This window comes from Vicugna pacos, chromosome 2 (genome assembly GCF_048564905.1).
Source record: "Vicugna pacos chromosome 2, VicPac4, whole genome shotgun sequence".
NCBI lineage: Eukaryota > Metazoa > Chordata > Mammalia > Artiodactyla > Camelidae > Vicugna > Vicugna pacos.
The window spans coordinates 82,080,118-82,104,899 of record NC_132988.1 but is presented as its reverse complement, the minus strand read 5'-3'; the positions used below and the strand labels follow the sequence as shown (position 1 = coordinate 82,104,899).

Sequence of the window (24,782 nt, the reverse complement as noted above, 5' to 3'; positions counted from 1 at the left end):
TATTTAACAACTATGTTGTCATTTTAAAACTTACATAATCACTGTAAGGTATAAATTATTTATTAGCTGCAAGCAGGTGAACTTAACTTTTTTACTTTAAAATCACATTCCATCCCATTTTTTAAAATAATTGTGCCTAACAGAACAACACTACTCTTCTAATTCCAATAATTAGGGAATCACACTGGTTTCTCCTTTAACTTTCTGTCTCATGAGTCACTTTTAGAGTGAATTGTTTCTCTGGCTTCTACTGAGATAGTGGCTAAGACAAAAATAATAATAGACAACATGGATAAGGGAAATACATTTTCAAAAACTTATTATAATCTTGATCATGTTTCTCCTGCTTTTACTTTGTTTCTGACTTACATTTGCTGAAGTCAAGGTAAGCATCCAATTAAAGAGTTTTAACATAAAGCAGAGAGCAAGTTCAACTCTTCATGATATTCTCTGATCCCAAAGTGTGAATCTGAAGGAGAGAATCAAATGAGGTTGTTTTTAACATCAAGAAGTAAATAAAATTTGAAATACATCGTGATAACACAACTAGAGGAGAGTAAATCATTTATGTAAAAAAAATTGTGGTGATTAGATTTGTTTGTTAATTTAATTTAATTTAATTTTTAGAGGTGGTACCAGGGATTGAACCAGGACCCTGTGCACGCTAAGCATGTGCTCTACCACTTACCCTATACCCTCCGCCCGTTCATTCATTCTTTCACTGAGCATCTGTTGGGCTTCTATACCAAGGCAATATATCAGACTGCTACATATTGATGTGACCCCCAGAACTCAACCATTATCTCTTCACAGGTATTTTATTTTTCTCTCTAGGTGGATATACATGAAATTTTTTTCTGATGTTAATCACAAGTTGTTGATTACTTCTTTGAAATATACCCTGTGATGTTCTCCTGTCATGGAATAGCTAGAAATATTTGGGAGAGTATATTATTTATTTCCTCATAGGTTTTACATCTGGACTTTTAGCAGTTACCACCTTTCAGTTTGATTAGTTACAGCTGTGAATGACAGAAAGAGACATTTCCATTTTTTTCTATTTAGCACTTAAAAACCCACAGCAATGCTTTTTATAAAGGAAATCAGAATTTGTACATAAACATAGGTAACTCCTTGTTAAAATATCACAACTACAAGGCAGTTTTGGCAGTTACCTTGATCTAGTAACTCCCAAGCAAAGGTGTGATTCAGGGGAAAGACTAAAGAAATGTATCTGAACCTCTACCAGCATCCACTTCTGCCCATCAAATAAATGCTAACTCGTCTTGCAAATGACCCTTCTTTGCAGCCTTTCCCGGCATCCTTCTCTCTGATGGAGATGATTGCACCCATTGTGGCCCATGTCAGTATAGCATTTTTTTGACTCCTATTCTGTCTGCATTTCAGTGGAATGTAAGCTCTTTTCAGAACAAGGTTCTATGCTGTTCCTCCTTGTGTACATAGAGTCTGACATACTGCCTGGTATAGATATTCAATAAATGTTTCTTGTTTGAATGAATGATTTATTCTCCCTCTCTGATTCTGTTCTCACAATTTATTCCAGTTTTTTGTTTACTTTTTGATCTTAAATACAACCCTAGTTGGTTCTCTTCTTCACATTCGCACTTTGAGATCTGAGAACATCATGAAAATTTGTACTTGTTCTCTATTTCATGTTAAAACTCTTTCATCAGAAGCTTACCCTGATGACTGTAGCCAGGCCTTTACTTATTCGTCCTGTTGACAGGGGTCTCACATCCCTTTATCCTATCATTTTTTTTCCTAAGTGAGAGAAGAGAAAAAGAAAAAAAAAACACAGTTATTTATGCCCATCATGTCCCCAGTCAGAGGTAGCTCTTTGTGACCATGTTATGTTGTATGGAATGACAAAGACTGGTAACTAGCCTAGCAAACCTTAGATCTAACCAAACTGCTTAAACGGGATTCTTATCTACTGCTGGATTTGCTAAACAATTGAAAACAGGATAGCAGAGTTCAATATTTAAAAAAAAAAAGCTACTTTTAATTAGTAGTGTTTCACATCCTAAAAAATTTGTATGAGTCCTTTTTACTGTAGAGCTTCTACAGAAAGTGATCTTGTCAATACCAATTCTGCCAAACACGCAGATGAGTCAATAGACTTTAAGTTCATACTTTGCTGCTGAAAGCTATAGAATTACCATGTGATTATTCCAGAGTTAATTTGGCTTGCATTTAAATCAGACATATTTTCAAAATAAGAATATAATTCAGATGGAACCAATAAGAATACCTTTGGTTTCAAACAACAGACAAACACAATTCCAACTTAGTTAAGCAACAAGGGGAATTTATTGACTTGGTACCAAAAGTCCTAGAAATACTGTGAGTTCTGACAAAGCTTTACTACATTGCTTAATAACGTTTACCAAGGACCTCACTGCTTTCCATCTTTTTGAATTACATGGTGTCAGCTTCATGTTACAAGGACCAACCCCTCTTACAGCCCCAAGATGGCTGCCAGTGGCTTTGAGGGCTATGTGCTACCAATTGAGAGGTGTGAAGGGTATGAGATTTTACCCTATTTGCAAGCTGACAAGTTAATCTGCCAGTTTCATGGATGCTACTAGAAGACATGAGACTCCTAGGTCTGAGATGAAGGACACTTTATTACTCTCAGCAGTAGCAATAGCCAGCATTTCTTATGCTGATTAGCCAAATCCCACTTCCCGCAGAGTGATATCTTAGCAGTCAGTTGTGTTACTGGAGAGGTATTCTGAATTCAGGGGACCTGAATCTTTTATAATGGGCAGTGAGCATGACTGCCCTTTGCTCCAGAAGGAGATGCTATCTCTGTTTTCCAAGGCTATAAGGAAACCGGCCTCTACTTCAGATGCAGAGTCTATCTTGTCTTCCAAGGCTGTTCATTATACAAACACCTTGGAAAGATAATTCAGAACAAAGGCAGTCAATGCCTCTGCTTAAGACCCACAGAAACATAAGAGACCTGTAAAGAATTCTCTCCCATCTCTACTATGTTCAGTCAAACAAGAGAGAACCTTTGACTGTGGCTTGGAGATAGGCGTGCCCTTATTGGCTTAGTCTAGTCACATGATCCACCCCAGAGCCACCTTCTTCGGAACCCCATGGCACACCGCTAGAAATCAGGGACATTGGCAGAGAAGAAGGAGGGATATGAGCACTGAGAAGGCAACCCCACATTTTCTATTCCACACACTCTGTTTAATGAATATTAAAGTTAGAAGATGAAAAAAGTGTGAATGTAATATAGAGCCTTATATCATCAGTAAAGGTTAGTGTTTGAGGGAGTTTCAATCCAAAAATATATTAGTATCACCCTAGTCTTTTGTCCTCAACATGGCCAGAATAGCTATTATAAAGTGCTTCCTTCACCACTGAATACTGAGTAAAAGTCAGACCATTCAGCACAGTACACGTGCTTTGAACAGTCAGACTTCAGAGCAGTCCTTCAGCCTCAGCTCTTGCCCCCACCTCTCTGTTCCCCTCTGTGCCCAGTCATTTCAGGTTTCTTATTTTGTACCTTTGTTCCTGTTATTATCTGAAAGGCCTTCCCCTCTCACCACTGTCTAGGCAGAATTAATCATATGCCTTGATTAGATGCTCAGATAACAGTGCACACATTATACATTCCTTACTTAACACTTCTGTCTTATTCCCAGTGCTTGGCATAGTTCATGTGTATATATTCATGCAGTTATATGATTAATATTTGTCTTCCCTACTATACTGCAAGCTCCAGGGTGCAAAAATCAGGTCTCATTTATTCTCCCTTGTATGTTTAGTGCCTTATAGGTGGTAAGTGCTCAGTAAATGTCTGTTGCCATGGAATGTTTTTAAAAATACAAGAGGCACGGCGGTGTAACAGTTAAGGTTGCTGACTCTTTCATCAGATTGCCAGAAATTCAAGTACTAGATTCATCACTTACTAGTGGGGTGACCTTGGGCAAGTTTCTTCTCTATCTCGATTCTCCTATCAATAAAATGGAAATAATAGTACCTATTTCATAGTTATTTTTAATGGAGAATGATAAAATATACATGCCACGCTTAAACGTTGTGCCTCCTATTTAGTAAGCACCCAGCAGTTAGCTGTTACTGCACTTGTGCTTTGTTCCTGGAGGCAAGAGTCTGTGTGTCTGTCTCCCTGCTAGACAGCCTTCTTCTTTAAGACTGCAGCCAGCATCATTAATGGTGCCAGGGCCTAGCCTGAGGCCCAGCATGTCATAATTGTTAATAAATGCTTATTAAATTGCATTGTTGTCAAATTTGAAGAATGCTGTCTAAGATTAAATCACTCGGTTAATTTGGTAATAGTGACATGTTGTCCCAAGTTCTGAAGTCCTTTATTGTGTTTGTTAATTACTAAAATTAATAGCTCTCACTTCTGTCTTTTATTATGTGCTTACTCTCTCCCCGGCACTAATGGAACACAAATTATCTCATTTAATTTCCATCACGTCTTATGAGGTGCAGGTTTTTAATTATACAGATGAGGCAATACAGCTTTAGAGAAGTTAGGGGACTTGCCTAAAATCATGCAGCTAGCAACAGGAGAAATACATAGAGTCAAAGCCAGTTTCTCCCCCATAAATTAATATGTTATAAAATACTCACTTATATTTATGACCATGGAAATTGTTTTTAATCCTTTGAGAATGGGTGTTTTACTAAAACTAAATAACTGGTGACGCCTCATAGTTTGGTTACACTGAGCAGCACCCCAGTGGAGATTGCTTTCACAGAGACCCCACTGACTCTGGGCCTTGTAATTCCCAGGTGGCTTTGTGGACGAGGGTTCATTAGTTTCAGAGTTTGCCAAAAGGAATACAAAACATTCCATCAGCTTTCTTTGTTTACAGTAAGGACTGCATTAAAAGAAAGCTTGGACTACAAATAGCATTTTTTTTATTCCTTTAATCATTTTTTGGCAGTCATGCTCACAACACACATTGACAAATACATGCAGATAGAAATGTGCTGCCCTGCTCACCAAAACAGCGCCTCCAGAGAGAGCTTTAAAGGCAATATCCCTTCGCTGTTTTTGATGTGAGAGCTGCTTTTCCTTCCCCTGAAAGCTATACCTTTATTTATGGACTTAGGGTAGAAATGCAAACAGATCACCAGGTAATAGTCATACTGTTCACAGACATAGAAGAAGTAATGATTTCTAAGAGTTTTCCAGAGGAAGAAGCTCAGCTGCTGCTGAACAGTATGTGAAGTCATACAGCCCAGAAGCCTGTGAATAACTTCTCTTTCCATGAAGAGTTAACTCTGATTTTTGGAGAAACCTAGGGTGTGTTACACTAACCCCCCATATCTATGCTTTGAAGAGTAAGATAGTCTTTTTAAGAACTCACTCATGATGTTACCAAAAGACATTTTCACGTTTGAATAGTACTTTGATGAACTCATATGATTAGTTCTTAGAAAAGGGAATATAATTACTTTCTGAAAATTTTATTTTGTTGCATTTAAATATAAAGAACTTGTAGGGAAAAACTGATCATAGTTTTATAATATATAATTTATAAGTAAATCTGATTTCATCAGCTCTGTGTTTTGAGGAGGGAGAATAGCCAACAAAGTAATTTATAAATGTTTTCATAAAGAAAATATGATATCGAATGCTCGTTAATCACCTTTTTGCCGAAGAGTTATAGGCAGAGGAGACAACAATAACAAAGGCATACTCTTGGGCATCACTCAGTCTCATGAGGCTGAACAAGCAATGACAATACAGGAATAAAGAAGCTAATATCTGCTGCCTTAAATCCCAACCGTCTCTAAAACCAGCAGGCTACTCACTGCTTGTCTACTCCAGCATCTGAACCGAGCTGGAGAGACCCACAAACCTAAGCTGCTATCTCACTCTATCTTTTTATTATTGAGATATAATTGACATATAATATTGTATTCATTTTAGGTGTGCAACATAATGATTTGAGATATATGCAGTTGACCCTTGAACAACACAAATTTGAACTGCTTGGGTCACTTACGCGTGGATCTTTTTTTCCATAACTACGTGGTACAGGACCACATAATCCACAGTGGACTGAATCACCGACATGGAACCACAGATATGGAGCGCCCCCCTATAAAGTTAAATACAAATTTTCATTGGCATTCCTGACCCCATGTTGTTCAAGGGATAACTGTGTATGTTGTGAAATGACTACCACAGTAAATTTAGTTAATGTCCATCACCATACATAGTTCCTTTTTTTTTTAATTTCTGATGAGAACTTTTAGGATCTACCTTTTTTAGCACCATTCAAACATACAACGCAGTATTGTTAACTGTAGTCACCATGCTGTACATTGCAGCCTTGGGACTTATTGTATACCTGGAAGTTTCTAATTTTGACCACTTCACCCATTTCACCTAATTTGCCCACCTCCTACCCTCAGCCTCTGGCAACTACTGGTCTGTTCTCTATATCTTACGGATTCATTATTTTTTTAAGATTCCACATGTAAGTGAGATCATACAGTATTTGTCTTTCTCTGACTTATTTCACTTAGCATGATGTTTTCAAGGTCAATCCATCTGCACCAACAGGACTTCCTTTTTTATGGCTGAATAACATTTCATTGTGTGTGCTTATATGTGTGTATATATAATCATATTTTATTTATGCAATTTTCTGTCCGTGGACACTTAGACTGTTTCCATGTTTTAACCATTGTAAATAATGCTACAGTGAACATAGGTTTGCAGGTATCTTTTTTAAGATCGTGATTTCATTTTCTTTGGATAAATATCCAGCAGTGGAATTGCTGGATCCTATGGTAATTCTATTTTTAATTTTTTGAGGAACCTCCATAATGCTTTCCATAATGGCTGCACCAATTTACATTTCCCCAGCAGTGCACGAGGGTTCCCTTTTCTCCACATCCTTGGCAACAATTATTTCTTGTTTTTTTGGCAATAGCAGTCTAACAGATATGACGTGATAGCTCACTTGCAGTTTTGATTTTTATTTCCTTGATGATCAGTTGAGTACCTTTCCATATACCTGTTGGCCATCTGTCTGTCTGTCTGTGGAAAAGTTCAGTTCCTCTGCTCATTTTCTAATTGAATTTTATATATTTTGGATATTAACCCTTTATCAGATACATGATTTGCAAATATTTTTTCCTTTTCAGTAGGTTACCTTTTCATTTTATAGATTTCCTGTGCTATACAGAAGTTATTTAGTTTGATGTAGTCCTACTTGTCTGTTTTTGCTTTTGTTGCCTTTGCTTTTGGTGTCAAATCCAAAAATGATTTTTAAGACTGATGTAAAGCAGCTTACCGTTGATGTTTTCTTCAAGGAGTTTTATGGTTTCAGGTCTTACGTTCAAGTCTCTGATCTGTTTTGAATTTATTTTTGTGTATGGTGTAAGATAGTGGTCCAGTGTCATTCTTTTCCATGTGGCTGTCCAGTTTTCTCAACACTGTTTATTGAAGATACTGTTCTATTCCTATTGTATATTCTTGTCTCCTTTGTCAGAAATTAATTGACCAGGTAAGAATGAGTTTATTTCTGAGCTCTCTTTTCTGTTCCATTGATCTATGTGTCTGTTTTTATGCCAATAATATATTGTTTTAATTACTGTGGTTTTGTAATATAATTTGAGATCAGAAAGTGTGATGCATCCAGCTTTGTTCTTCTTTCTCAAGATTGCTTTGACTGTTTCAGTCTTTTGTGGTTTCTTACACATTTTAGGATTTTTTTTTCTGTTTCTGTGAAATATGTCATTGAAATTTTGATATAGATTGCATTGGATCTGTACATTGCCTTGGGTATTATGGATATTTTAACAATATTAATTCTTCCTACCCATAAGCATATCTTTCCTTTTATTTGTATCTGCTTCAGTTTTTCATCAGTGTGCTAAGAGGTCTGTTACTTGTTTGGGCCACAGTGTGAATCTGTAATCAATCTGATCTCTTATATTTCAAGATGAACTCTTTTTCATTTGTGAAATTTTTGGCTTTTCACATGCGAGTAATTTTTCTAACAAACTAAGGTAAAACAATTGTATCCTAAAGTACAGATTTACTCTAAATTTTAGATCAGGGTGAGATTTTAATTAGTTATAACTTTAACATTGATCCAGTTTTATAGAAAAAAAAAAGAGAGAGAAAGGTATGTGCAGAAACTAACCCCATAAAATTCCCTAAAACATGTTGATAGTTTTCTCAAAAAAATGACATCTCTATTTCTCCCAGTCCTGTGGAGCTGCTACAATTTCTGGGGGAAATAGAGATTTCACTCTTAAATGGCACACACAAAATATCACGTGCACTGGGACCAAGAGCTCTCCTACTTCCTCACTGGGCAGGTAACTCCAACTGTGCCTCAGTTTCTCCAGCTGTGAAATAGTAGTAATAAAATCCCCTACCTCTTTGTATTGTTGTGAGAATTAAATGGGTTAATTTATGTAAATCTCTGACTTAAATCACAACAATATTTTTTGGGGTCCATCTCTTAGGATAATGGAAATAAAAACAAAAATAAACAAATGAGACTTAATTAAACTTAAGAGCTTTTACACAGCAAAAAGACGCCATAAACAAAACAAAAAGACAACCTAGAGAGAGGGTATAGCTCAAGAGGTAGAGCACATACTTAGCCTGCAGGAGGTCATGGGTTCAATCCCTGGTACCTCCTCTAAAGTTAATAAAATAAATTACCTCTTCCCCCACACCCCGCCAAAGACAACCTACAGAATGGGGGGAAATATTTGAAAATGATGTGCTGACAAGGGATTAATTTTCAAAATATACAAATAGCTCATACAGCTCAATTACAGAAAAACAAACAACCCAGTCAAAAAATGGGCAGAAGATACAAATAGACATTTCTCCAAAGAAGACATACAGATAGTCAACAGGCACAGTCAGCACCACTAACTATTAGAGAAATGCAAATCGAATCTACAATGAGGTATCACTTCACACCACTCAGAATGGCCATCACCAAAAGTCTACAAATAATTAATGCTAGAGAGGGTGTGAAGATAAAGGAACCCTCCTACACTGTTGGTGGGAATTCAAATTGGTGCAGCCACTATTGAGAACAGTGTATGGAGATTCCTTTAAAAACTGAAGATGGACTTACCATTTCACCTAGAATTCCACTCCTGGGCATATGTCTGGAGAAAACTAAATTTGAAAAGATACATTCACCCCATTTTTCATTGCAGCACTATTTACAATAGCCAAGACATGCAAGCAACCTAAACGTGCATCAACAGATTAATGGGTAAAGAAGTAGTGTGTGCATAAATATATACCTACATACACAATGAAATACTACTTAGCCATAAAAAATAATGAAATAATGCCATTTGCAGCAACATGGAAGAACCTAGAGATTATCATACTAAGTGAAGTCAGAGAAAGACAAATATATGATATCACTTATATGTAGAATCTAAAAAAATGATACAAATGAACTTATTTACAGAATAAGACTGTGAAGAAATAGACTCACAGACATAGAAAACAAACTTATGGTTACCAAAAGGGAAAAGGGTGGAGGAGGGATAAATTAGGAGTTTGGTATTATCATGTATAAACTACTATATGTAAGACAGATAAACAACAAAGACCTACTGTATAGCACAGGAAACTATACTTAGTTTCTTGTAATAACCTATAATGAAAAAGAATATGAAAAAGAATATATATATGTACATACACACATATATATGAAATTGAATCACTTTGCTGTATACCTGAAACTGACACAATATTGTAAATCAATTATAATTTAGCTTTTTAAAAAAGATTATAATCTTGATAATAAAATTTATCATTTCTTAAATTGGTTGACTAAGAACAACAACAAAAAACCCTGGAATATTAATTAGTTCACACTATAGCTGACACATAATAGATCAAATTATAAGGAAAATTGCTGCCATTTAGTAAGCAAACTCCAGTTTTGAAAACAAAAGTTTAACTTTTTTGCATAAAAACAAAGATTTTTTTTTCTTTTTGCTAATTTAGGGGTTTTAAAAATTTTTTTAAGCTAGATATTCTTTAACAAAAAAAAGAATCAGAGCTAAACATGTCCTTTCTGGTAGTTACTTTAACATTCTTCTTAGGAAGATGATGAGTTTAATGAGTGTGAGGGAAAAGCAAGAGACTTTGTCCTCCTTCATACAAATGACAAGTGGAGGACAGAAAAAGTCAAGGATATTAAAGACGTGTAATGAACTTTATTTAGAAAGTCTAAATGTTAAAAATGAACTTTTCTGCTTTCATCCTTTTTTTCACAATCTTCTTTTATCTTTGAGCCTTGAATGTATTCTCTGCCCTGTTCTAATCTTCAAAGTACTTGATGATGGAAAGAGCAGACTTAAAATTTTTGTAACTGACCAGTGCTTAGGGTGACTCCAGACATTTAAGTTTATTATGCTAAACTTTTATTAAACATTATGTATTGCTAATATTATTTCATAATAGTGTGCTAAATTGTAAGTTTTCCTGCAGTTGATTCACATGCACATCGCTTTTCTGGGAAGAAACTTAAAATAATCAGGAAACACTCTTTCCCTACGCAAAAGGAAGGGAGCTATGAACTGCAGAGACAGGTCCCATCCAGTAAACTGCTTCTGATTCACCTGCCTTTCCCTTGTTTCAGTGCTGCAGGGCAGACAGTTCCTGCCCTACACTCGCCCATGGGACTGCGGACACTGTTGTACCCTCAGTGACAAATTAATATGGATAAATATTAGGTTAAGGCACTAATTCGTTTTTCCTATGTCTTTTATTTTTAGTCACATCAGTGTGTCAGGGTAAATCAGAGCCTGATATCACAGAGGTTTTTTTGGTGCTAGATTCTTTGTTCAGTTTTTAAAGATGAGATCATCTTAAAACATTTGTAGTGCTGACTATGGCAAAATTTGTTTTTTGGCCTCTGAAATTTACTCCTTTTTTTCTGGGAATGCGTCTATTTCTGGGTTTTTTTGTATATGTATATTTTTTATTTAAGTATAGTCAGTTTACAATATTGTGTCAGTTTCTCTTGTACAGCATAGTTCTTCATTCATACATGAACATTCATATATTCGTTTTCATATTCTTTTTGAAATCTCTTCTTGTATATTTTAAGCATGCTGATGCTCCAAGCCTTACTGGAGATACATAACTATCTCTATGCATTTTCATTTGCTAACTGAGCTCACACCGTATTATATATCATAACAAAATTATTTCACAGTCTCATTAAAAACTTTGTAGATATTTTAATGGCTGAATAATCTTTCACTATCTAGATGTAGCAATTATCTGTTATAGTAATTTGGTGATTTAGAATGGTTATATTTTGGCCTGTTAAAAATAAAAATCTAATGAACACATTTTCCATGTCATTTCTTCATATCTGATTATTCTTTCTAAGACTGTATTTCTAGAATGGTTCAGTGGATGCCAGAGGGATAAACTTAAGGAAAGTTTTAACTACTAATGCCCCCTAAAAAAGAAGAAAATGGGTTGCATTATCGGATATAAAGTGGCTTTTATCCAAAAATGCCCTTTCTTCTTGCAGTTCTCCTGTGTAACATATGACCACGTAAGAGAGTGGTGGTGAGCACAGTCCTGGCACCCAGCTGTCTGGGTTGTAGCTGTGGCTCTGCCACTTCCTCTCTGGACAGGTAACTCCAACCGTGCCTCAGTTTCCCCAGCTGTGAAATGGTGGTAATAAAATCCCTTGCCTCTTTGGGTTGTTGTGAGAATTAAATGGGTTAATTTATGTAAATCTCTCGGCAGTGTGCCTAGCACAGAGTCATTGCTCACTCAGTGTTTGTTTATACCAGTAACCGCCACGGCATCTAAGAGAATATATCTTAATTTTACATTTTCAGATTTTTCTTTTGTTTGTACTCCTCTGGCATCTCAAATACTAAGGCAGCTCACATTACTTCTTAAGACTATTTCATACCTGCAAATACATGCATGGAATGTGCTTTCTTTAAGATTCCTAGAATTGTTTGTATTTTAGTTGTACACATAAATCACACCGCATGTGCCTGGATCTTTATCTCAAACAGCCAATTGCAGAATTCTCAGCAAAATGTTGTTTGTAGATGGTTTGAGGGCTTTCACAGTTTTCGCCTTCAAGTACAAAAGTTATCTCAAAGAAATCACTAAAATGAAGGAGCACAGTGTGGTGTGAGCTAGTGGATATCTCCAGTGAAAAGAGAGAGCTGTCCACCCCAGCCAGTGTCCCAAATCCTTGGCCAGTTCCCCACAGTAGCCACGCAGTGTGAGGAGGCGGCAGGTGGACCTCTGCAAGCACATTCACTCTGTTTGTTTCAAATAAGGCTTTTATCTTTATTTCAGTAAGTCCCTGCCCCACAGAGCTGGGCTGAACCTCAGAGTCACTAGCGCCCCTTGTGTAGACAAGGCAGGCCTGTGTGGCCTCCTTGACCCATCCCTGCTAAACTCAGAGCTGATCTTGGCCCCTTCTATCTCAACAAGCCAATGGCAAAAAGGGAAGACGGAGCCAGAAGAGAAGTGCATGGAGAGAGGCACTACCTGCATAGCGATTTCCTCTCCCCATTCCCTCTGCAGGACACTTCGGACCAGGTAGCTCTTTGTCCTGGCAGGCTGTCCAGCACATTGTAGAATGTCTGTCAGCCATAGCTCTGGCCTCTACCCACTGGATTCCCTCACACTTACCTGGTCATGATAACCAACAGTGTCTCCGGACAAAATTGGCCCTGGGTGAGAACCGCTGCTCTAAGGCCACACTGTAACAGCATGTCCCTTGTATCCTTGGCCTTGGCCGACTGGTGTCATACTCCTCAGAGAGTTCTGTGATGAAAGGGGCTTTGAGCGCCCTCTCAGAGTCCACCACTGAACTCCGTGCTGTCTGAAAGGACACCTAGAGGCATAAAAATGAAACGACTCCTCTACCAGCATTACAAGGCCAAGGCCCAAACCCTGGGTTCCTAAAAAGCTCAGTTCCAGCTAAAGTAGAGAAAGTGATGCCTTCCTTTTTCTCAAAGTTAATACAGTAGTAGTAAAATGAATTATATCAGTAAAACAGCAGGTTTTAAAATCTTATCTCTGTATTCATTTTTCTTATAGTCATCATTTCTGTGTTGAAAATGAACGGTCTTCAAGGTACATCTTCAAGAAGATCATTAATCACCTTTAAAAATGTGCATTCCTTTTAAAATGTGTGTATGTATTCCGTAGTTCTGGTCATCTCAGAGTTACTAAGCTCCTTTTTGTAACAATTTTGTTCTCTCATAAACTTCACATAGTATTTTCATGTTCTGTGCACAAGCTCAATTCTTTGTACTCCTTTGATATAAGTAATGAGTTGATATTTTAAAGTCTATGATTAATGACAATCTTATCTATGTTATTTCTGTAGAAATTAAATCATCAGTAAAAACACTTAGATTCTAAGTGTAGCTGATGTGGTGGTTGGCCTCTGAAGTCTATTACGGCGTTATGCAATCTGTCGTAATGTAAACTGGCAAGATGGAATAAGCTGTGTATTACCATTTTTTTTACTTTGGAATATTTTTTACATAAATCGTTGAAACAAATTTAGAATCCAAAATTATCACTAAACCTAAAATGTCATGTCCTTATCTTAACATCATGAAATATTGCCAAACAACTGCTCTTCTAAATAGTTTTAATTTAGTTTTTAGTTTTAATATTGAGAGAAAATTAAGTCTAGATGTTAGCTAACTAGTTGGAAATCTTACTACTTTTTCAGTGTTTTTCTATTGATTTTTTATGTCTATTCTTATGAAAGATCACATGCAAAAGGAACCCCTTTATGAAATATATAATATTATATATTTATACTTTTCATGGTCTCTTGCTGTTTATCTGAGTATTTCTTTTAGATGTATTCTTGGCATGTATATCTATGAATTACAGTTAGTTCATAATTCTTAAAAAATTTTCCTTTGGTTTTCATGAGCTTATGAGTGCTCTATAGAGAAATACAACTGAACAATTAATTGGTAATCATCAGATTTGGGCAAATTGTACACAATATTAATAAAAGCTAGCTTTTATTTGGTTTTTATTTTGTGTTAAATGTAACTCTTTGCTAAATTATTTGTATGTAATCCTCATAGTGGTATGAATTTATTAAACATTTACATTCATAATTGTCCCTGAATTACTTTTTTTAATTGTCCATTATCCTAGCCTCTTGGTCAGTCAGTATCTTGGAAACATCTTAAAGTGTGTTGTCTGACCTTATTTATTAGTGGGTTTAAAACTTTGCTAGACTTTTTGGTAAAAATGTTAAAAATAATAATAAAGAAAGTGGGGAGGGAAATAGCTCAGTGGCAGAGCACATGCTTAGTGTGCATGAGGTCCTGGGTTCACTCCCCAGTACCTCCGTTAAAAAAATCAATAAGTAAAAATAAACAAATGAAATAAATAAAATGTTTAAAAATGAAGAAGAGAGAGAGAAAGGGTAGAAGAGGAGATCTGGTTGAGGTCATATGACTTAGAAACTTGAGACAACTAAGATTACGGTTTCAGATAAGGTAATCAAGTGTAGATTGTGTGGTGGTGAGTTACAGGAATTCAGAGTTGGGAAAGGTTAGTGAGACCTGAGGGCAGTTAGTGAAGCTCTGTGGGCACCTCAGCCTCGAAGGAAGTTGGGATTTGGTTTGCATGGTGATTGGCCAGTGATGAACAGATGGCATTCTTGGTGAAAGACAAGCAGGAAAAAAGTCCTGGAGATGAGAAAAAGCTTCCCGTGTGACAGACACAGGTGATCCAAGGGTTTGAAATTTTCCTGCAATTCTGACATGTTTTTGCACATTTTTAGGAAAAGAATATTGGTTATATTCACATTCTTTCTGATCTAAAATAAGAGAGCATGAGGGTATTTCTGGGGTTGGAGGGACCTCAGATATGAGAAGCCAACACGCTTAGTATTCATTTGGCACTTGTGTTGTCCGTGCTTCCAGAGATAGAGGTTAAAATGTTGTGTTTTTCCTATTTATTTCCTTAATTAAAATTTTTTAGACCATTCTTTGCCCTACAGAAGAGGATTGCAAAAGAAACTAGCAAACTTATGTATTTTGCTTGTTGGTAGTAAACAACTTTCTGACACTGGTGTTCTTTATTTCACTGGTTCTCCAACATTTTTTCTGCCTTTTTCTATTTATTCTTTCCTTCACTCCAGGTTGCAGTCTGATAGACTGTCATAATCTCTCATTACATAGAATAATTATCCTAAGGGTAGGCCTGCAAAAGATTTGTACAAGGACTCAGGAGAGGGGTGTAGGCTGTATATGGTTTGAAAGTTCCCCTTAGAAATACCGGTATCTCCCCTTCACTATCCCCTTTGCTATATAAGAATTTTTACATGCATTTTAAATTTCATGCTTAAGGTTGATATTTTCCTGCAGTGTGATTAATACATTAGAATATTAATAAAGTGGAAGAAATTATCTTCAGTAACATAATTGGAAAGATTTTTAAAATTCTTCTCTTTCATTTTTAAATTTTATTTTTTAGATCCCCAAATCCAGGAGTGAGGGATCTATTCAGAACCACAGGTTTCCCCAACCAGAGCTATCTCATGGCGTTCCTCAGGTCAGCCTGCGGATCAGTCGTAGAAAACCCTGCTGGGATGATACAAATTCAGCCGAGGATGCTACTGCTGCCAAGTTACTCTCCAGGTTGGCATGTTTCTTTTGTTTACGCATTACATATTGCGTGGTCTGGGCTGATGTGTAGGCTCGCACATGGAGATGTGTCCACGTGTACCCACCACTGGGGTCAATAGGATGCAGATTGGGAAAACTATTTACAATTCACTCTAAGTTTTGAAAATTTTCTGACTAATAGTTCTTATCACAGAAGTGTTTCTGGTTTGTTATATTTTATTTTCTGGATTAAAACAAATTATGTAATCAGTTGGACTGTGCTAGGGTCATAGTTAGAAGTTGGAAGAGTGTTTTTGGATGCCTTTTCATAGTATGTTCAGTGGCCAATATTATCTGTAATTAAAGAGGACATCATAATTGTTACTAGAACCAACTCTCACTAACAAAATTTGAATGTTGCCTTTTAACATTAATTATGTGGTGCATTATACCTGAAAGTAAACTTATTCAGTGTACTTGAAGAAAAAGGCATACAATTTTCTTAAAATAGGGTCTGAGTCTTATTTATTCCTAGCATATGGAATTTTCCCTCTTGAAAATTTGTATTCTCTATTATAACTTAAAACCTATTTCTAAATTTTAAAAAAAAATACCATTGCAAATATAAGACAGAGAGCTCTAAGGAGTGGAAGGATTTTTAAGACATTGTATAAATAATACAGTTCAAGAGCTTACCACAATGGATTGCCTTATAGAAGAGATGGAGTTTGAGCTGGATTTTAAAAATGAAAATAATTTAAATAGGAAGAAAAAGAAGACAAGGCTCTTGCAGGTGGGTCCAGGTAGGAGGCAGAGTAGGTATTTGGGAAACAGCAAACAGGGGTCATATGAGGAGGAACTGGTGGGAGAAACAGCTGGGAAGGTGGAGGGGCCAAACCTTCGGGGACCTTGAATGCCAGCCTGAAGTTGTGTTGCATCCAGTCTTGCCTCCATTGAACAGATGTTCAGCCCTTGAGCTGTGGTTCCAAACAGGAAGTGCTTTAGGACAGAGGATGCAGCAGTGAACAAAGCCAACCAGACCCTGATATTTATGGACCTCACGGTCCGGTGAGGGAGGCAGTGGCAGGACACGGGAAAAAAAAAAAAAAGCCTGTGAAGAAGATTATTTCAGCTGTAGTAAGTGAGTATACTAAGAAACAACAAGTTAACGTAATAGACTGACTTAATGACCATTTTAGTTTGTGAAGGTAGGGAAACCTGAATTGAGACAAGAATCGGGGGAGTCTGGAGGGAGCCTGTGAAGATCAAGGAAAGATCATTTCTGCATAGAAGAACTGAGGTAGGGAAGCTTGGCTTCTTCCCACATGTAAAGAACGGGAAGCCAGGTACAGTTCCAGCTAGGTAGCAGTAAGGGATGGGAACCATGGTAATTCGGTACGTTGGGAAAAGTGATCTTCCATCAGCATGCAGGATTGATTAGAAGAGGAGAGCTTGGAGGCCAGTACAGTGGTGGTTCCTTCAACAGTTATTCGTCTTGACTGAGATCTAGTTATGTGAAATTGACCTGCTGGGTGCTGGGGATTCAGTGGATGAGAGACTTAAGTCCCACAGTTGGGGAGAGACAGAGATTAAAGGAATAAAATTTCAAAAATTATCATTAAGTATACATATTACTAAGTGCCTGTTTTGTACCAGGCATGGTGAAATGAGCTGGTGATAAAATCATACATCAGATTCAAGTTCTCTTCTTAAGACACTTTAAAGACTGTCTGCCGGTTGCTGTGTCAGGACAGAGGAAGGTCACAGACCATGTGAGGAAATGAGAATCTGAGGTTTCAGGAAGAGGGTGACTTTTGAACTAAGGCTGGTAGGATATGTGGAAGTACAGGACAGGGAATGCAGATTAGGGTGCTCCTGGAAGGAAAAAAAACCACACGTCCAAGGACTTGCAGGACAATGAGGACAACTTGGAGGAGAAGTGCAAGTGCAGCGGGGAGTCAGGACATCTGGAGCTGAGAGCGGAGAAACGGAGGAGAGGCTAACAGTGGAGGAAGAGACTAAAAGTAATAGGTCAGATGGTGAAAAACTCTGTGCCATATTAAGGAGTTTGGCTTTTCTCTTGAAAGTGGGGGAAAGTGATTATAGGAACATAAGCAGGAAAATCATATAAACCAACTTGCATTTTATAAGAGATCCTGCGGCAACTCTGCCGAAGGAAAGATTAAAGGGAACAGTAAGAGGTGCTGGGAAACCAGCAAGGAGGCTGTACAGCTGATCCTGTGCAAACTAAGAGCCTCCAGTCACTGAGGACCAGGGGGTGCGGAGAGTTCTCTGTGCCTCAAAGGAGAGCGAGAGAATAGGCTGTTGACTTGGTCCAAAAAGGATTAGGTTTTTTTTTTTTGTTTTGCTTCATTGTTTGTGTGTTTTGCTTCATTGGGGGCATTATAGTATTTTAATGAATGGAATGTAGGCAGGTTTGTATGAGTGACAGATACAGTCCAGGGAGAGAAAGCAGCTAATGTTTCAAAACAGGAGATAAAAACAGGGACCTCTAGGAGGGAATCCAAAGACTGGGCAGTGACACCCTGACTAAAGCAGGCTATGTACTGCGTGCACCCATCACATCTGGGTTCATGCGACTGCACGGCTCCCACATCCACGGTGCACAGTCTTCCCCACGGAAGGGCAGGGTGTAGGGACTGCAAAACCAGCCTTCGTTCACAAGGAAGCATCCAGGAAAGAATAAGAGGCACAGATAAAAAACACCACATCTTTGAAAATTTTTCTTCTCTATTTTAAAAAGCAAGGTCCACATACCTGGGTGACCCGTGGCAGGTGGCGAGAACTAGAGTACATGTTATCTTCCCAGATGACTGCGTGACAAATTAGGCCTTAAGTGAAATGAAGAAGAGAAAATTCCAATGTTATTTATGTCATTATTGTTATTCATCCACTCAGAAAATAAAAGAAAATAAATGTTTCTTTCTTCTAAAGGCAAGGAGAAAAGAGCTGCCTTTTAGGAGAATGAATTTGTGTTTCTGAGGTGCAAATCAGGAAGTGAGAAAAGGCACAGCTAACATTGCTCTAGCCTCTGTTTGTTCTTCTGGTCAGCATACCTCCAGTTAAAACAAATGTGTACTAGGGTTTTAAAACTTCTTTTATACTTTCCAATTTTTTTTTATGTATAAAGAACTTAAAGAACTTAAAGAACTGACTCCTTCCCACTGGGCAACCTTAAAAGTTTAGATAGGATACCATTGATGTCAAGCCTTGTTACCCACCATTATGCAGAAACTCATTCAACATCTTGTCTCTGTCCGTGAGTCTGTAGTGCCTGTGCAGATATTTTTCCTTTTTTTATATCCCTCAGTAGATTGTGAGATAAATTGTCAAAAGACAGCTGGAAATAATCAAAATTAATTTAACTAAAAATAAATTTTAAATCCTTTCTATGTCTTTGAAGTAACAGAATAGATATTATGCCAATTTTTATTTCAAAAATGAGCTTATGAAGCTGTTTCATTTGCAGTAAATGTTGTTGATTAGTTCATAAATTTTAAATAGATTTAAAAAGTGTGACCAACAAGGGATTAATTTCCAAAATATACAAACAGATCATAAGTTCAATATCAAAAAAACAAGCAACCCAATCAAAAAATTGGCAGAAGACCTAAATAGACATTTCTCCAAAGAAGACATACAGATGGCCAACAGGCACATGAAAAGATGCTGTATATCAATAATTATTAGAGAAATGCAAATCAAAACTACAATGAGGTATCACCACACACTCGTCAGACTGGCCATCTTCAAAAGTCCACAAATGATAAATTCTGGAGAGGGTGTGGAGAAAAGGGAACTCTCCTGCACTGTTGGTGGGAATGTAAGCTGTTGCAGCCACTATGGATAATAGAGTGAAGATTCCTTAAAAAACTGAAAATAGAGTTACCATATGATCCAGCATTCCCACTCCTGGGCACATATCTAGAGAAGACTCTAATTTGAAAAGATACATACACCCCAGTGTTCATAGCAACACTATTTACAATAGCCAAGAGATGGAAGCAACCTAAATGTCCATTGACAGATTATTGGATGAAGAAGATGGAATATTATTCAGCCATAAAAAGAATGAAATGATACCATTTGCATCAACATGGATGGACCTGAACTCAATTTGAAGTTTCTGATGCCTGCCAGCCATCTCCACTTCAGCCTTTACTATAAACTCACTCCACCCAAACAGAACTCATGTTCTCACTTTTCCTCTGAATTTTGCTATGTGTTGCAGTCTCTCAACCACTAGATTCAAACCTTTTATATAATCGATCACCAAACCTTGTCAGTATTTCCTTTTCAGTTATCTCTAATGTCCATTTCCCCATTTTCTCCCCCTGATCTCGACTAATTTAGGCTTACATCACCTTGTTGTTAGATAATTACTACATTTTCTGCAGCTCACTAACCTACTGGATTCATTTTCTTCATACAAGTTGGTCCTATGCCTGTTTTCAACTCCTAACTCTATACAATGTCTTCTATATCTCCCAATACTCTGCTGTGTCGTATATCACTCTTACTAGCAGACATATTAACCTAATCCATCAGATACCACAACCCTTCCCTTGCCCCCTACCCCCATCATCCATCCATAGCCAGCCAATCCCAGAATGCTCTTCAACAATCTCACTGTCCTTATTTTGCCTCATTACTACCCTCTCTGTACCACCTCTGCAAACACAGATGTTTAAACAAATCATACTCCTGCTCAGAACTATTTAGTGGCTTCCATGTGCCCAATGTAGAAGATAATTCTTGCTCAGTCCTCTACCAGTCTTTCCAGCCCTTTCTCCCTCCTCTATGGCTGCCCTTTTCTCATACCTACAGCAACCATATAACCCATACTTTCCATGACTATTTTGGCTTCAGATATAGTCTCTTCAAGATAAGATCTTGTGTCAGACTTTTGTCTTGATATTTACTTTAAAAATTATAGAGCAAAATGATAGATGAGGTCCCTCACTCATATTCCCCCACAGCAGCAGTAACTTGGCAGCCATCTATAGACAAAAGTGCCTAAAATAGAACCAAACAGAAATCCCAGAGCTGAAAAATCCAGCAACAGAACTACAAGCTCTAGAGGGAGTTTCAACAGCAGGCTCAATTATGAAGAAGAAAGAATCAGCAAACTTGAATATTGGTAATTTAAAATTAGCTAGAGGAACAAAAAGAAAGAAGAATGAAAAGGGATGACAAAAGCATGCAGGACCTAGAGAACACCATTAAATGAATGAATGTACACAGCTTAAGAGTCCCCTCAGTAGACAAAAGAGAGAAAGGAGGAGAAAGCATATTTAAATGAATAATGGCTGAAAACTTCCTGAGTCTTAAAAGGGATATGGACATCCAGGAGCATGAAGCTCAAAGGACCCCAAACAAGATTACTCTGAGTCACATTATACAATTGTCAAAAGTCAAAGGCCAAAAGAGGCTTTTGAAAGCAATAAGAGAAAAACAACTCATCACATATAAGACCACTGCCATAAGGCTATGAGTAGAGTTTTCATCAGCACCCTTGTAGGCCAGTAGCGGGTACGATGATACATTCAAAGTGTGAAAGAAAAAAACTGCCAACCAAGAATACTATATCTAGCAAAACTGTCCTTCAGAAATGAGGGGAAGATGAAGACATTTCCAGACAAACAGAACCTCAGGAAATACATCACCACTAGACCTGCCTTACAAGAAAGGTTTAAGGTGTTACTCAAGTTGAAACAAAAGGAAGCTAAGTAGCCACATGAAAACATATGAAGTATAAAACTCACTAGTAGAGGTAAATATATAGCCAAATTTAGAATACTCTAATACAGTAATGGTGTGTAAATCACTTTTAATTCTTATATAAAAGTTAAAAGGCAAAAATATTAAAAAAAACTGTAGCTACAATAATTTTTTTATGGATATACAATATAAAAATAATATAAAAATGTAAAATGTGATATTAATAGCAGAAAGTGTTGAGAGGGAGAAGTAAAATTGTAAAAATTTTATATGCAATTAAAATTAAGTCATTATTAGATTAAAATAGACTGGTATAATTATAAGATGTTTTATGTAGACCGCATGGTAACCACAGAAACCTCTAGTAGGTACACAAAAGATAAAGAGAAAGGGATCAGTGTATACTACTACAAGAAAATACCAACAAATTGTAAAGGAAGATAGGAAGGGAAGAACAAAACTACTGCAAAACATGAAACAGTTAACAAAATGGCAATCATAAGTTATTACCTATCAATAATTACTTTAAATGCAAATTGATTAAATTCTCCAGTCAACAGACACAGTATCCGAATAGATTTTTTTAAAAAACAAGTTTATAACCATATGCTGCTTATAAGAGACTCATTTTAACTTAAGAATACGTAGGCTTAAAGAGAAGAAATGGAAAAAAATATTTTATGCAAATGTAAACAAAAGAGAGCAGGAATGGCACTCTTACATCAGACAAAATAGACTTTCAGTCAAAATCTGTCACAAGGCAAAAAGAAGATCATTATATAATGACAAAGAGGTCAGTTGATCAAGATGATAGACCAGTTATAAATATATGTGTACCCAACATCAAAGCACCTAAATATTAAGCCAGATATTTACAGAACTAAAGGGAGAAACAGACAACAGTGCAACAATTTCAACAATGAATTGATCATCCAGACAGAAAATCAACAAAGGAAGAGCAGACATGTATAACACTATAGACCTAATGGACCTAATAGACATATCCAGAACATTTTATCCAACAGCAACAGAAAATACTTTCTTCTCAAATGCACACTGAGCATTCTCCAGGATAGATCACATGTTAAGCCACAAAGCAAATCTTACCAAATTTAAGAATATTGAAGTTATATTATGTATCTTTTCTGACCACAGTGGTATGAAGTTATGAATCAGTAACAGAAGGAAATCTAGAAGATTCATAAATACATGGAAATTAACATACTCTTGAAAACCAGTAAGTCAAAGAAATCCAGGCATATCAAAGTACCTTGAGACAAATGAAAGTGGAAACACAACATACCAAAACACATGGGAAATGACAAAAGCAGTTCTTAAGGGGAAGTTTATAGTGGGAAATGGCTAAATTAAGAAAACAAAAAGATATCAAACAGTCTAACTTGCCATCCTTGAGGGACTAGAAAAAACGAAGCTCCAAATTAGCAGAAAGAGGGAAATAATGAGTAGAGCAGAAATAGATGGGGAAAAAAAAACAAACTAGAAAGACAAATATCAAAGATCAATAAAACTGAGTTGGTTTTTTGAAAAGGCAAAAATGACAAGCCTTTGTGTTAACTGAGGAAAAGAAAGATAGGACTCAAAATTACGAAGGAAAGAGGAGAGAATAGCTGACACACAGATATACAAAGGCTTTCAAGAGACTAATATAAATATTTTACCAATGCATTGGATGACCTAGAAAAGCTGTATAAATTCCTAGAAATATACACTCTACCATGACTGAATCATGAAGAAACTGAATATCTGAACAGATCAATAACAGGTAAGGAGATTGAAACAGTAATCAGAAACTTTTCAATGAAGAAAAGGCAAGGACCAGATGATATCTTAGGTGAATTCTGTCAAACATTGAGAAGAATTAATGCCAGTCCTTCGCAAACTCTTCCAAAAACTTAAAGACGAGGGAAGAGTTCCATACTCATTGTATGAGGCCAGAATTACCCTGATACCAAAGCCAGAAAAGGACTTTACAGGCCCATGTCCCTAATAAACATAGATGCAAAAATTTTCAACAGATGTCTAGCAAACCAAATTCAACAGGATATTAAAAAGACCATATACCGTGACCAAGTGGGATTTACCCTAAGATGCAAGGATGGTTCAACATAATCAAATCAATCAATATGATGTACCACATTAACTGAATGAAGGATAAAAAACTATATGTTCTTCTTAATAGATGCAAAGAAAGGATGTGAGAAAATTGAATATCCTTTCATGAGTAAAAGGTCACAACAAATTAGGTGTAGAAGGAATGAACCCCAACTTAATAAAGGCCATATGTAGTAAGCCATAGCTACATCATAATCACTGATGAAGGGCTAAAACCTTTTCCTCTAGATGAGGAATAAGACAAGTGAGCCCATTCTCACTGCTTCTTTTCAACATAGTACTGGAAGTCCCAGCAGAGCAATGAGGCAAGAAAAAGAAATTAAAGGCATCCAAATTGGAAAGGAAGAGGTAAAATGGTTTCCGTTTTCAGATGCTATGATCTTCTACATAGAAAACTCTAAACTCCACCAAATAAATTTGGAATCAATTTGACCAAAAATTTGAAAGAGCTGAAAACTATAAGACATTGAAAAAACAAATTAAAGATGACACAACTAAATGGAAAGATAACCTGTGTTCATGGATTGAAAGAATTAATATTGTTAAAATGTTTATACTACTCAAAGAGATCTACAGATTTGATATAGTTACTATCAAAATTCCAGTGGCATTTTTTTTTGCAGATAGAAAAGTCCTAAAATTCATTTGGAACCACAAAAGACCCCAAATAGCTAAAACAATCTTAAGAAAGAAGAGCGAAGCTGGAGGCATGACACTTCCTGATTTTAAACTGTGTTACAAAGCAATAGTAATCAAAACAGTATGCTTTTGATATGAAAACAGATACATACCAATGGACCAGCATAGAGAGCCCAGAAGTAAACGTAAGCATATACAGTCAACTAATCTTTGACAAGGATGTCAATAATACAGTACATTGGGAAAGGATAGTCTCTTTAGTAAATGATGTTGGGAAAACTGGATATCCACATGCAGAAGAATGAAACCAGACTCCTCTTTTATACCACAAGTAAAATTAGCTCAAAATGGATTAAAGACCTAAATGTAAGACATGAAGTTTTAAAACCATTAGAGGAAAATGTTGAGGAAAAGCTCCTTGACCTTGGTCTTGGCAATGATCTTTATTTTTATGACACTAAAGGCACAGGCAATGAAAACAAAAATTAGCAACTGGGCCTGCAACAAACTAAAAAGCTCCTACACAACCAAGGAAACCATCAACAAAATGAAAAGGTAAAGCATGGAGAAAATACTTGCAACCTATATACCTGATAAGGAGTTAGTTT

At 36.7% G+C, this 24,782-nt stretch overlaps 1 protein-coding gene across 1 annotated transcript in view; it reads left to right on the top strand.

The window, feature by feature from the left end:
- Nucleotides 1-24,782, top strand: part of FAM13A (family with sequence similarity 13 member A) — a 265,769-nt gene that overhangs the window by 135,389 nt on the left and 105,598 nt on the right. Inside the window, 1 exon segment of the mRNA XM_015250473.3 lies at nt 15,530-15,693. Within this exon segment, the coding sequence (XP_015105959.2) occupies nt 15,530-15,693 (164 nt within the window).